A 12335-nucleotide genomic window follows, 5' to 3' on the forward strand; every position below is an offset into this window, starting at 1 on the left:
TTTCCTAATCTGCACTTATGCAAGCTTCTTAGGTGATACTGCAAAGAATCTAAGACATTATATTCTTTCCCTTAACCAACGGTCCTGGGATGTAAAAATCAAAAACAATACAAATATGACGGGTTTTTTTCCCTTTCAAAAATTCGATTCCATTGAGGTATCTTCTCCACACAAGAAAACGTTCTTTTAACAAGTCGAGTGGTGGTGAACAGAGTTCCCTATAGTCTCCGTGCCTTGTTTCACTCTTTGGCTAGCACCCGGCTCTTAAACATGTGTTAAAATGCTTAACACGTGTTTGCTAAAAGAACGAGCTATCTTTTTAATTTAAACGCTGCACCGCAAACTCACGCCTTCGCGGGCTCCTGCCAAGACTGGATGGAAGGACTTATGCAAGCGTCAGCGCAAGTAAGGAGCAACCGTGGATAGCACAAGACACCCCCGTGCAGTTACAGGAGGGCTAGTTGGGTTTCTCCAAAACGTTCCTTCAGAAAAAAACCACCCAATTGCTGACGTAGGTGATCTAGTGAGATCGGAGGTCTGGGGTGTGACTTTCGGGGTGCCGCCCCTCCCCGCTTCTCTGCGCTTTCCCCCCACGACCGTGGAGCCCGCACCCGTACAGCGGGCTATTCGTTCTGCGGCCCGGCTTGCACTTGCGCAAGCCGCGGCGGCCCCGCGTCGAGCATGAGCCCGGAGAAAGCTCGCGGACAGCCTCGATGCCGCCGTCAGGACATTTTTCACCCCGAGGACAGGAAGGGCCTGCGCCCCCGCCTGCCAGCTCGGTCGCCGACGCCAACCCAGACCCTTGAACTTCAGGAACCTGACGCTCCCGGAACCCGGAGCCCGTGGGCGTGGACGCAGCGGAGCACAATAGATGTTGTACCGCCCGGCCGCGAGGCCCAGCGGAGAGGCGGAAGTTGAAGGTGCTGACGCAGCTGGGGGAACTTTGCCTCGATGGCACCTTCCTGTCCGCGACTCCGCCCCCGCCGGAGGGGCTCGGCTCGGGAATTCAAGATGGAGTCGCTGAGTAGAGCTGGGCAGGAGATGAGCTTAGCGGCCCTGAAGCAACACGACCCCTACATCACCAGCATCGCAGACCTCACGGGCCAGGTCGCTCTGTACACCTTCTGCCCCAAGGCCAACCAGTGGGTGAGTGCGGCCAGGCCGCTGGGGTCGTCCGCCCGGCCGCCGCCTCTTAAAGGGGCCGTGCGGACTGTCCTGGGTTGGGGGCGATTCGGGAGGCCAGGGCGGCACGGGGGAGGCCAGGGACTGGAGAAGAGACTGGCCGGTCCCTGAAGGGTGTCAGGGGTGCCGGGAATTGGGGAGAGGAGCGAGAGAAGTAGGCTCAGAACGTCTGGGGGGAAAGCCGATAGAGGAGGGGATTGGAGAAGGATCAGTCCCTTGGGGTCGGGTCCGGAGACCTGGGCGATCTGCCTTCTTTGCAGACGTGTTGGGAGGATGAGAACGGTGGGGTCAGAAAGATACCTGAAAGATTGTGTTTGAATCTGTTTGGGTTATTAGATAAACTACATGTACGTAATCTATAAAGTAAACACCCGTCCTCTCCCCTCAACAAGCGCGTAAGAAATAAGAGCCCCCTTCATAGAGGTCACTTGGATTTAAAGCTTGAAATCCAATTAGTTTCCATTCTTGGAAGAGAGGTGGTGGGGATAAGTCTGGCTTTTATCTAACTACACAGTATTTCCAGAGTTTTGGAAAAGACTTCAAGCACTTAGGGAAAGGGCTTCCACGTTAATTGGGTTCCCTTGAAACCTTCGGGAAAGAGACCCTGTAAATGTGTTTCGTACCAGCCGTGCTGCTGGTGATGTCACCTCTGAATCCTCCCTTCCGACTAAGTACTTTTTGGCTTTTTTTGCACGGGAGGGGGTCCGAAAAGTTACGTTGGGTTTGTTCTCTGACTTGTTGGCCCCTGTTTGAGAGTAACATAATTTCCAGCTTTCTAGTAATTGACCCTCCATAATTTACTCATTCAGCTTTAGGCTTTACTTTTGGCAAATAATCCGCAAATGTTTGTTGGATTAAGTTCATAAATGAGTAACGTTCACATTTCAGTAAAAAATGAAATCCTTATACTAACAAAACCCTGAAAGATTATTGTAATATGTCCTTTACGGTATAAAACAGATACGTATATTTAATCAGTAATTTTGTGAAAATCATTTGACGTTTATAAACAATTAATTCAGATGAAGAGAGCTCTCAGAATCCTCTTGCTTTATCTTCTTTCTTTCACCTCCTGGAAGAGAAGGAGGTATGGAAAGCCACAAAGGACAAAATTTTAGATTTTTTTTTTTTTTTTAGTGTAGCTGTTTTAGACATTGCCTTAGTTTGAATTGTTCTGAATAATTTTTATTTGGTCTGCATATAAATTTGTGAGATGTGAATTGCAGATAAATGGTGAAGACTTCGGAGCAGGAACTTAGGACTAACAGACTTTTATTTCTAGTTTTTCACAGACTTTGAATATTGTGGAATTTAAATTGCAGAGTCCTGCCTTAAATATGAAATAGTTCTAATGATCTGTGATCATATAACTGTGAATAGATATAATAATCTGAATTGAAAAATAAGCTGCCATTTTTTGTTCATTTGGATAATGGCGCATAGAGCACATAGAGCATAACCAGAATCTTTTGTATCTTTATTTTGCCGTGAGTTGTAACTGCACAGTGTTGTGTTTGAGCAAGTTTTCTTTCACTGTGAGACCGTTGATTGCCAATTTTTTATACTAATTAACATTTGAAAGGCAAGAAAAAGCCTATGAATCTTTAGGAAGGAATATTTTATGATGATACTTAAGGTAGAGCAATACTCTTAATATGATAAATATTTTTTAAACGTTTATATCCCAACAAACCCAATTTGGAATGACTAGCATTTAAAGTTTTACAACAGTTTGTTGATTGCATTAAAATATGTAGGTTCTGGGCGCCTGGGTGGCTTAGCGACTGCCTTCAGCTCAGGTCATGATCCCAGGGTCCTGGGCTTGAGCCCCACATCGGGCTCCCTGCTCTGCGGGAAGTCTGCTTCTCCCTCTCCCATTTCCCCTGCTTATGTTCCCTCTCTCGCTGTGTCTCTCTCTGTCAAATAAATAAATAAAATCTTAAAAAAAAAATAAAAAGTAGGTTCTATCCAAGCTGTGAGCTGCTGTGGTTATTTGGGGTTTTTTAAAACATTGTATGTGTTTAAAACCTAAGTCCACTTGTCACAGCAAACCAAAGATAATATGAGTTGTACTTTTAATCAAGACATTTCATTTTATGCTTAAAATTTTTAATTATTTATATGTCCTACAATAATTACCTTAAGGCAGAGTATAGCTTCAGTTTTCAAGATTCTTCAACAAAGTTCTAAGAATAAAAAACTAATTGTGTTTGACAGTATTTCTTAACAAACCACAAAATTCGCTATTCATAAAAATACACCAAAATCTCCAACGATGAAACAGACTATCCTAGAACATAACGTTTTCTTTCTTTTTTTTCCCTGTACTAACTTTGATAAACTTTAAAAGTGAAGGAATTGCTGTACACAGAAGCTTGGCTTTAAAATTAAAAAATCTGGATGAGACATTTTAGCTTTATAAAGGGAAAGTGGGGCGCCTCGGTGGCTCAGTTGGTTAAGCGTCGAACTCTCGGTTTAGGCTCTGGTTATGATTTCAGGGTTGTGAGAATCTGCTTGAGATTCTCTCCCTCTTCCTCCCCTTCTGCCCTTCCCGCAGGTGTGCGCGCGCTCACTCTCTCTCTGAAATAAATAGTCTTTAGAAACTGGAGGGGGGAGCTAATTCTAAGATTTTCACCCTAAAATTTTAAAAAGAAAAATGCTGCAGATAACAGACGTGTTGCTGGATTGAACATTGTATATACATTAGTATGCAACCAGAGCATAGGAAGGATACAAAAGAAACTGGTAACAGTAGTTTGTGGAGTAAGAGACTTACTTGACCTGTTCTAAAGGGACTAATTTTAAAAATAATTTTATCTTAAACATGAAGTATTACTTCTCCATTAGGACCATTTGGGGTTGGATTATAGGGAGGAAAAACTAATCAACTCATTGTCTATTATAGGAGAAGACTGATATAGAAGGGACCTTATTTGTATATCGAAGGTAAGCTTTAAAAAAATGATACATATGTATTTTTAATCTAATGGTGAACAGTGTTATATAAAGTGGTTCAGCCCTGTTGTCGTTGGAACCTTTCTGCCTGACCTTCTTCATCCATTTCTGGCTGTGAGATCCAAACCAAGTTATGTCCCTTCTTTGAGTCTTCCTGTGATTCAGAATAAACAGAGCTAGAACTTACTTAGGAACTTAGCAAAACTGTCTCAAAATAGAAAACATTTTCTAGTAATGAATGAGTCTAAAATAGATGCCTTCTTCCCTCCCCCTGTATTAAACATATATAAAGAGAGAAAATATAATACATAAACTATATAAAATAATGTAGTTGAAAGGTCAGTCCCTGTATTCTGTACTTCCTAAATGAGTCATCTTCTTATGACTCTGGTTCTGTCCCTTTTCTGAACCCCTCCCCACAAAAAAAGTTCTGGATTGTATACAGTGTCTTTAGTAATGTGTCATCTTAGTTTGAGAGTCCTTTAGAAAGCCTGGATTATTCAGTTGCACATTTTTTATTTTCAATTTTTCTGTGAGTTAATTATCTAAAACGTGATTGGTTTGGGAATTGCAGCTTTTGTTTTGTTAGGCAACTTTGTCTCCTAATTTGCAATTGACGGGAAAGGATAGTCATGGAGTTCCTTGGTCTTAGGATCTCCCTTAGGTCTTGCTCTGACTATGGTAGGTTCCTTCCCATGGCTTCTAAGTGTAGAGATTCAGCAGGAATTATTACTCACATCTGGTCCTCCCCACTTTTTTTTTTTTGTATTATGAGTTATCTTGTAAGGATTGCCTTTCTCCATTGATGGTAATTAACAAAAAGTTGTCAAATATTCCTCTAAATTTTGGGGTGCAACTTTGAGTTCTTGTCTAAAAACACTGATCTTTTTCTTCCTTTATATGTAAGTGCTTTGATATTACATAGTAACTCTAGCAGCTCATCATTCCTCGCCACTTTGTTCCCTATCCTTCATCTTTCTCCTTTAAAAAGGGGGGAGGGGAGGCCTTTACCCTTCACCTGCTTCATTGTTCTTTATTATCTCTATAATAAGCTGTAGAAACTCATCAGTTGTTGTCAGAATCTTGGTATCTATGATATTTGGAAAATATTTTCCTGGCCTCATTGTTACAGTATAGTACATATCCACTGGTTGTAGAAAATACAAAATTTAGTATAATAAATGATTTGGCTTGATTAAATTCATGGAGGCTTACATAGTATTGATCCTAATAAAAGGAATCCAGAGAAACTCTTTGGGAAATGTGAGAACATTTTATGTACCTTGGATAAAGGTGTGCCACAATGTCAGAATATTGTTTTGCAGAGACCTTAGTGTAGAAGAAGCCTGGATTTGGAGTCTGAAAATCTAAAGCTGAATTCTGGTCCCATTATTTGTGTGATTTTGGGTAAAGGCCTTAATCATTCTGAGTTTATTTCCTAATCTGTAGAGTAGGATTCTAAAATCTCTCCTGTGTACACAGAGAAATGATTGAGAAACTAGAAGTATTATATACATGTGAAGATCATGTACTAAATCACCCTGATATGAGAACCGAGAATCATGTACTGAATCACCCTGATATGAGAACCAAGGATGTTTGTTATCAGGATTCAAGGCATTTTCTCTCTAACTCGGGAGAACTATAGAAAGACTTATTTGGTGAAAGAAAAAAATCATGATTATAATGGTGGACAGTCATTATTAAAACCAAGTCTGTACGTGTTTAAAATAAGTGATATTTTTGTTGAGCAAATGTTTATTAAACATCTACTAGGTGTCTGTCTTGGGATATATCTGAAAAAAATGAGCCAAGACTCCCAGTTTGCATGGAGTTTACATTCTAGTGGAGAAAGACAAATACGAAAAATAAGTAAATGGTATGGAAAAAAAGAGAAGAGAGTTGGAGGTATTGAACTTAAGAGCAGGCTGGGAGCCTGAGAAAGGGTAGTTCTCCACTAAGTGTCATTGAGAAAGTGACATTTGAGGAAAAGCCTGTGAGGGGTAAGATAACTAGATTCTGGGCAGGTGGTCCAGGCAGAGGTCTTTAGGTGGAAGCATACCTGTAGGGAGAGAGTAAGGAGCTCAGTGTGGCTGGAGCAGAAGCAAGGGAAGAGGCACAGGAGGTAAAGGCAAGGAGGGCACCTATCATCAGCCAAGGCCTTGTTGGCCTTAGTAAGGGCATTGGCCTTTACTGTGGGGAACTAAGTCCTTAGAAACTTCTGAAAAGAGGAGGGGTATGATCTGACTTGAATTTTTTGTTTACAATTTTAAGTGCCAACAATATTGTATAATGCGGTAATGTAGTTATTCTTTGAAATGGAAATAAAGAGGGAGATAACATTTCTACAAATTAAACAGTGACTACAGGTGTTTTTCTTCTGTTAAATCTAAGGTCAGCCTCACCTTACCATGGTTTTACCATTGTGAATCGACTGAATATGCACAATCTGGTTGAACCAGTGAATAAAGATTTGGAATTTCAGCTCCACGAACCATTTCTTCTATATAGAAATGCAAGCTGTGAGTATATCTGTTTTATTACGGTTCATATATTTACAATTTAAATTGAGTGACTTTAGTTTCTATCATCACATTATTTTTGGAGTTTCAAGTTACAGTAAAAAATATAGAACGCCTGGGAGGCTCAGTCAGTTAAGCATCTGCCTTCAGCTCAGGTCCTGATCCCAGGGTCCTGGGATGAGTCCCACATCAGGCTCCTTGCTCAGCTGGGACCCTGCTTCCCCCTCTGCCTGCCACTCCCCCTGCTTGTGTGCTCTCTGACAAATAAATAAAATCTTTAAAAATGTATATATAATCTGTACCCAGGTTATAAATGAGTCTCTTAGTAAGATCGAACCTTTTAAATTGGGCTTCTAAAATTGAAACACTCTTATATACAGTAGCTTTTTATATTCTTTTAATTAAATATATCCTTCTATATAATAGCATTACATCATATTCCTGTTGTTTGTTTTACGAAAATAAGCTTCACCCTTTGTTTTTGTTGGACACTGAATTATTGGCTGCCCATGCCCCTGAGCAACAGAACTTAGTTTGAGAGGTACAGGATGGGGACCGATATTTCTGTCCACAAAGAAGTACTATCTTTGCCCTGGTAGTGGTATTTTTCAGTCTGTTTATTGAGTGTCTTCTGGGTACAAGTTCTAAGAGCTACTTTACCTTAATGTTAATGATACAGTAACCTATATGGGGCAGGCAAGCAGTTAAGGGAGCTGAGACTCAGGTGAGTGGCAGCTCCCCAGTTGGAGAGCAAGAATCATAACCCTTTTCTCTGCTCCCTAGTTCCAGGGTCCTTTCAGGCATGTACAGCTCTTGAGAATGGTTGCATGCAGTCCACAAAACTAGAGTGGCCCTTTGAAAAAGTTAAGATATTAATGAAAAAAAAAAAGAAGAAGAAGTAGTTAAGATACTAAAAAGTATCCTCAATCCTGTGTTTCAGTAGGGTGTTGAAGGTATGAGTGTTTGAGGACAGAAGAGAGACTGTTTGTTTGGCACTGACTGTGGGTAGATCAGAACTAGTTATAGTCGTAGAGTGATTGTAACTATCATCCAAGGAGATTGCTGGAGAAATGTTACTTTTCACTTAAAAAGGAAGTTACTACAAAAAATAAAAATAAAAAAAGGAAAAGTTACTGTTTGGATTTCACTTGACTAGAAGGTAACTGGTACCAGAGGAATGTCTTTGGTGTAAATATAAAAAGCTTTGGAAATTATGCCTCTTTTAATTCCCTGAATGAGGAATGGCAAGGTCTGTTTCAGAGCCAGAAGCCCCGAATTCTTCTCCACAGCTCACTTTTAAGTATCTAAGTGAGTCTCTTGATTTTTTTTTTTTTAGTGAACTGTTTGTCCAGATAATTCCTTTCTGAGATTTAATTTCTGGGGGCATATTGGAAATGCTTTTTAATACCTGTAAGTTCAGAGGGATTTATTTAAACTAATGTTCACAGTAGAATTACTTCAGATGGCAGTTTTCTTTGTGCTGAAATTCTGTTGAAGGGGAAATTCTGCAGAGGAACACAGTTCCAGGTTTTTTTTAAGGGAAATTGATTTAATTCTACTCTTTACTACCTTGAAACTTAATCTAGCTATTGCTTCTAAGACAAGTTTGATTATTAAAGTAGTCAGGAAAATTATCAGAGGCCCATGGATTCAATTACTATTTAGCATAAACCTGATGTGAATCATAGTATTTCTTTCACAAGCAAAGGTTCCTGTGGAGTTGAAAGTGCAACATAACACAAATATAATTAAATCACGACTAACCAAAATTTAATCAGAGCCTCAGTTATCTGGAAACATTTCTATAGTCCCATGTGTGGAAGAAATGAAAGCAAATTATAAGAAAACAAGCTAATATTAGGTTTCATTTTGTGAGACTCTAGCAAATATCTCGAGTGTAACCTGAGGTCAGCATAAAAGTGTCGATTTTCTGTAACTTTAACCCCACTATACTGTCATAGATTAATTTGTTGTCATGATAAGACCTGAAACCATCAGGAGTGTTTATTATGTTAATCGGAATATTCTTGAGCAGAACAGCACACTAATACATTTTATTTTAGGAAGATTTTCAACAAGGAGTTAAAACAAAGGTTTCCTTAGAACCAAGGTTGTCCAGTTTCCTGGTTAATTGAGACACTGAATCATCTTCTAAGAGGCCAGACAGTTTCTGGTATTGCTAATTTGAAATTCAAGAGCACATCAGTTTGCTTTTACTGTGGGTGTATTAGAAACAGTCTACAAGAGAAGCTTGGGGAAGGTATTTAAAGGAACAGCTGTATCGGGGAGAAGTGACAAGGCAGCATAAAGTGATTCCGGGAGTGTGAAGGCCTCTCTCGAGTATGTGTTTTGTCTACCTAGTCTGAAATGTGGAAAATAGTCTTGTCAGGTCTGCAAGCTAATGAGTTGTTAAGGGATTTGTTCTTTAAACAAAAAGTTAATTAGTGTCTGAGTGTGTATACAGGTAATTATACCTGATTCTGTAACTGCCCTTCTGTTGTTTTCTTGTGGGAAATACCACTAAGACACCTGACCCATTTTGCTCACTGCACCTTCAGATCCAGCTTCTTTCACTCAAATCACTCTTTAGAGTTGATGGAAAATTGAACTATAATTTTTTCTAGTTCTAATTGTTTCATTTGATCTCATTTTTTAGTTTATTTTATACACTATAAGTATATTATTTATTTATACACCTTTCCCCCCGAAGGGAAAGGTAAAATCTTACAGAGAAAATGCTTACACTAGCCAAGGGCTTAGGTTTGGTGATTCTGTTTTTCGGAAGCAGTATATTTCTATACTGATCAAGGGCCTTTGGGCAGCCAGGAGACCCTTATAGGGCTGCAGTGAGCAGGTTGGGAAGACTGCAGATTCTGTAGTTAATTAAGCAAAAGTGTAGTTCCTAACACCTTATTTCTGACTTATATTGAGGAAACAGGAGTCCCAGAGAAGTTAAGAAACTTGCTCAGGAATCACAAAGGTTGTAAGTGACATAGGCAGAATTCAAATCTTCGAAGCCCGTGTTCTTTCTACTAGGCTGCCACAATAAAATTACTTACTTCATCAATCCACATTCTAGCGTGAGGCTGACCCGTACTACTCTGCGATAATGGAAATGCTCTGTATCAGTCCCATCCCAAAGAGCAGCTACATGTGACTGTTGAGCACTCAGAGTGTGGCTAGTGCAACCAAGAAATTTTCTTTTCTTTTTTAGTTTATTTAATTTAATTAGTTTGCATTTTAAGTAGCCATATGTGGCTAGTGGCTACCATATTGGACAACAGAAGTCTATAAAGCATGAACCCCTGCTCACACACTCCCTTTTGTTGTGCCATACCTGAATTGAACAAGCACTAGGGTAGGGGAGCTTTGGATTCGATTTTTAGGCCTCTCATTTAGTCATTCTTTTTTAAAATTTATAAATGATTTCTAGATACGAAAGCTGCAGAAGATATCCCTGAGGGGGGCTTTGCCATGGTAACACTCTTTTGGCATGCAATTTAATTTTCAGAAAAGAATTCTATTCTAGGCTTTGCCATTTTCGGGCTGTAACCTTGGATAAATCACGTAAACCACTGATCTGACCTACTTATCTTAAAAGGGCATCATATACATGAAGGTATTTTGTCAGGCACTTACAAATATAAAATATTACAGACTGTGTCTCCATCGTGGACCCAAGCCAAATTATCTTGGTAGTGAGAGAGTCATGAGGATTTTAATATTATCCAGGTTCTCTTATAACACAGGCTCATAGTGTCCTTCTTCCTGTCCCTTCTGACTAGCACCATGACAAGCTGGAGACTCTGTTTATCTTTATAGATACTATTTTCAGATGTTATAGGGGCCATTACTGGGCAGCCTGAGGTATGATAAGTTGAAAATATATACATGTTAAAAATGAGAAATCTTACAGTGTACAGATTTTTTTTAAACTCTTAACAGCAGCAGTTCTGATCAGTGAGTGGGTCATGGTGTTTATTTTGAGCATATACCGGAATACGTAGCACCCTCCCAGCTAAAACTTTGTATTAATGTAATGATGTTTAATTTGTGGACACCTCTCCCTAAAAAACATTGATGATAGTTTTAATTTTATCTTTGATTTGTTGAAGAAGCAGTTTTTTTGCTGTTTAAACATAGGCATTACTATCAATCTGCTGATCTTCTGTTTCCATTTGTAAAGAAAATCCATTCTACTCACTGCCTTATAAAATCATTCTTGGGAGACTGTGAACTTCTAGGACTTCTATGGCATAGGCACATCAAAGAAAATAATCCTTCAACTCCTGTCCAGCAATGTCATGGCAGGAAATCTTTCTCCTGCGAACATTTAGAAATGCTGTATAAAATACTAAACGCATAGCTTAGCCAAAAAGAGAACAGGGGACATTTCAGTGGGCCAACATCAGAGTGAAGGCTGAAAGTGGAAGTGAGAAGCTTATAAACCAGCGCTGGCTGCCAGCTGTCAGGGGTTCTTAGGTATGGAGCTCTCCTTCATATAAGGGTCCCATGACAATTACATGGAGTCAGGAGACAGGGCCTTGAGCTCTCACGGCTGGAGAGGTTGAGCTGAGACACCCATACATACATACAGCCAGGTCCCCTAATGAGCTCCATATGAATTAATTAGAAAAATATTAGCCCACCAACCGAGGAGAAGGACAAGGCAAGCTTATCTATCTCAGTGTGGGCTCTGGGTAACAGGGAAAGTGTTTCCCCTGAATAATTGTAACCATGAGCTTTCTCATACGGATTTGGAGTTCAGGTTGTACCATTCACCGGGTAAAATTTCTTACGCAGGCCAAAATATTAACATAAAGATTGCTTCTCAGCCGGTGAGTACTCTAGGACACCTGGCAAAAGCAAATGCAAAATCCTTCTGGAGAGACACCCAGATTGCCCAGGGATCTCATCGACAAGCCTCATGGTCCAAAATTACCAAATATACAAGGAAATAATTCACACTCAGTGAAAGGTAGAATACAACAAACAGCAGGATTAGCCAGCCCTTCCCCAAAATTTTAGTTAATGAAATGATCAGATAGAGACTTTAATGGATGTAAATGTCAGGTGTAGATTATTTAAAAAGTGACAGATTTGAAAAATAACAAAGTTTTGAATTTCTAGAAATTAAAATTTTAGTTATTATTGAAATAAACTCTCTACTGGACTCAGCAGTTAATTTGTAACAACAGAAAGGATTGGGGAACTGGAAGAGACGTCTGAGGGAATTACCCAGAATTCATCCAAGAAAGGAAAGGAAATGGAAAATATGGCCAGGAGGATAGAATTGGAAAGTCTAACACATAACAGAGAAGAATTTCAGAAAGATAAAATAGATTTGAGAGAGACTATTTGAAGAGATTATAACTAAGAATTTTCTAGAATATTCAAAAGTCATAAATCTCAGATATAGGCAGTAGAATAAGACACCAGGCATAATAAGTAGAAAGAAATAACACAAAGAGACAGAAGCAACCAAAGGCTACTTGAGATTGATTAGTTACAAAGAGCACCAGTTAGACTGCCAGCATATTTAGTTGCAGCTACTGAGTTTGGAAGACAAAGGAATAAGAGTACTGAGGAAAAAACAACCCATACTTTAGTAATTCAGGAGAACAAAATAAAGACATTTTTCAACAAACACAGAGCTTTTGCCTTTGGCGGCCCCTT

At 39.6% G+C, this 12335-nt stretch overlaps 1 protein-coding gene across 1 annotated transcript in view; it reads left to right on the forward strand.

The window, feature by feature from the left end:
• Window positions 1–963: 963 nt before the first annotated feature.
• DCP1A (decapping mRNA 1A) overlaps window positions 964–12335 on the forward strand; it is a 55800-nt gene continuing 44428 nt past the window's right edge. Inside the window, exons 1-3 of the mRNA XM_034998353.1 lie at window positions 964–1146; window positions 4088–4128; window positions 6532–6659. Of these exons, the coding sequence (XP_034854244.1) occupies window positions 1012–1146; window positions 4088–4128; window positions 6532–6659 (304 nt within the window). The 5' untranslated portion in view covers window positions 964–1011. The remainder of the gene's footprint in view (window positions 1147–4087; window positions 4129–6531; window positions 6660–12335) is intronic.

Source organism: Mirounga leonina, unplaced genomic scaffold, assembly GCF_011800145.1.
Source record: "Mirounga leonina isolate KUSES-001 unplaced genomic scaffold, KU_Mleo_1.0 Mir_94, whole genome shotgun sequence".
In the NCBI taxonomy this organism is placed as follows: Eukaryota; Metazoa; Chordata; class Mammalia; order Carnivora; family Phocidae; genus Mirounga; species Mirounga leonina.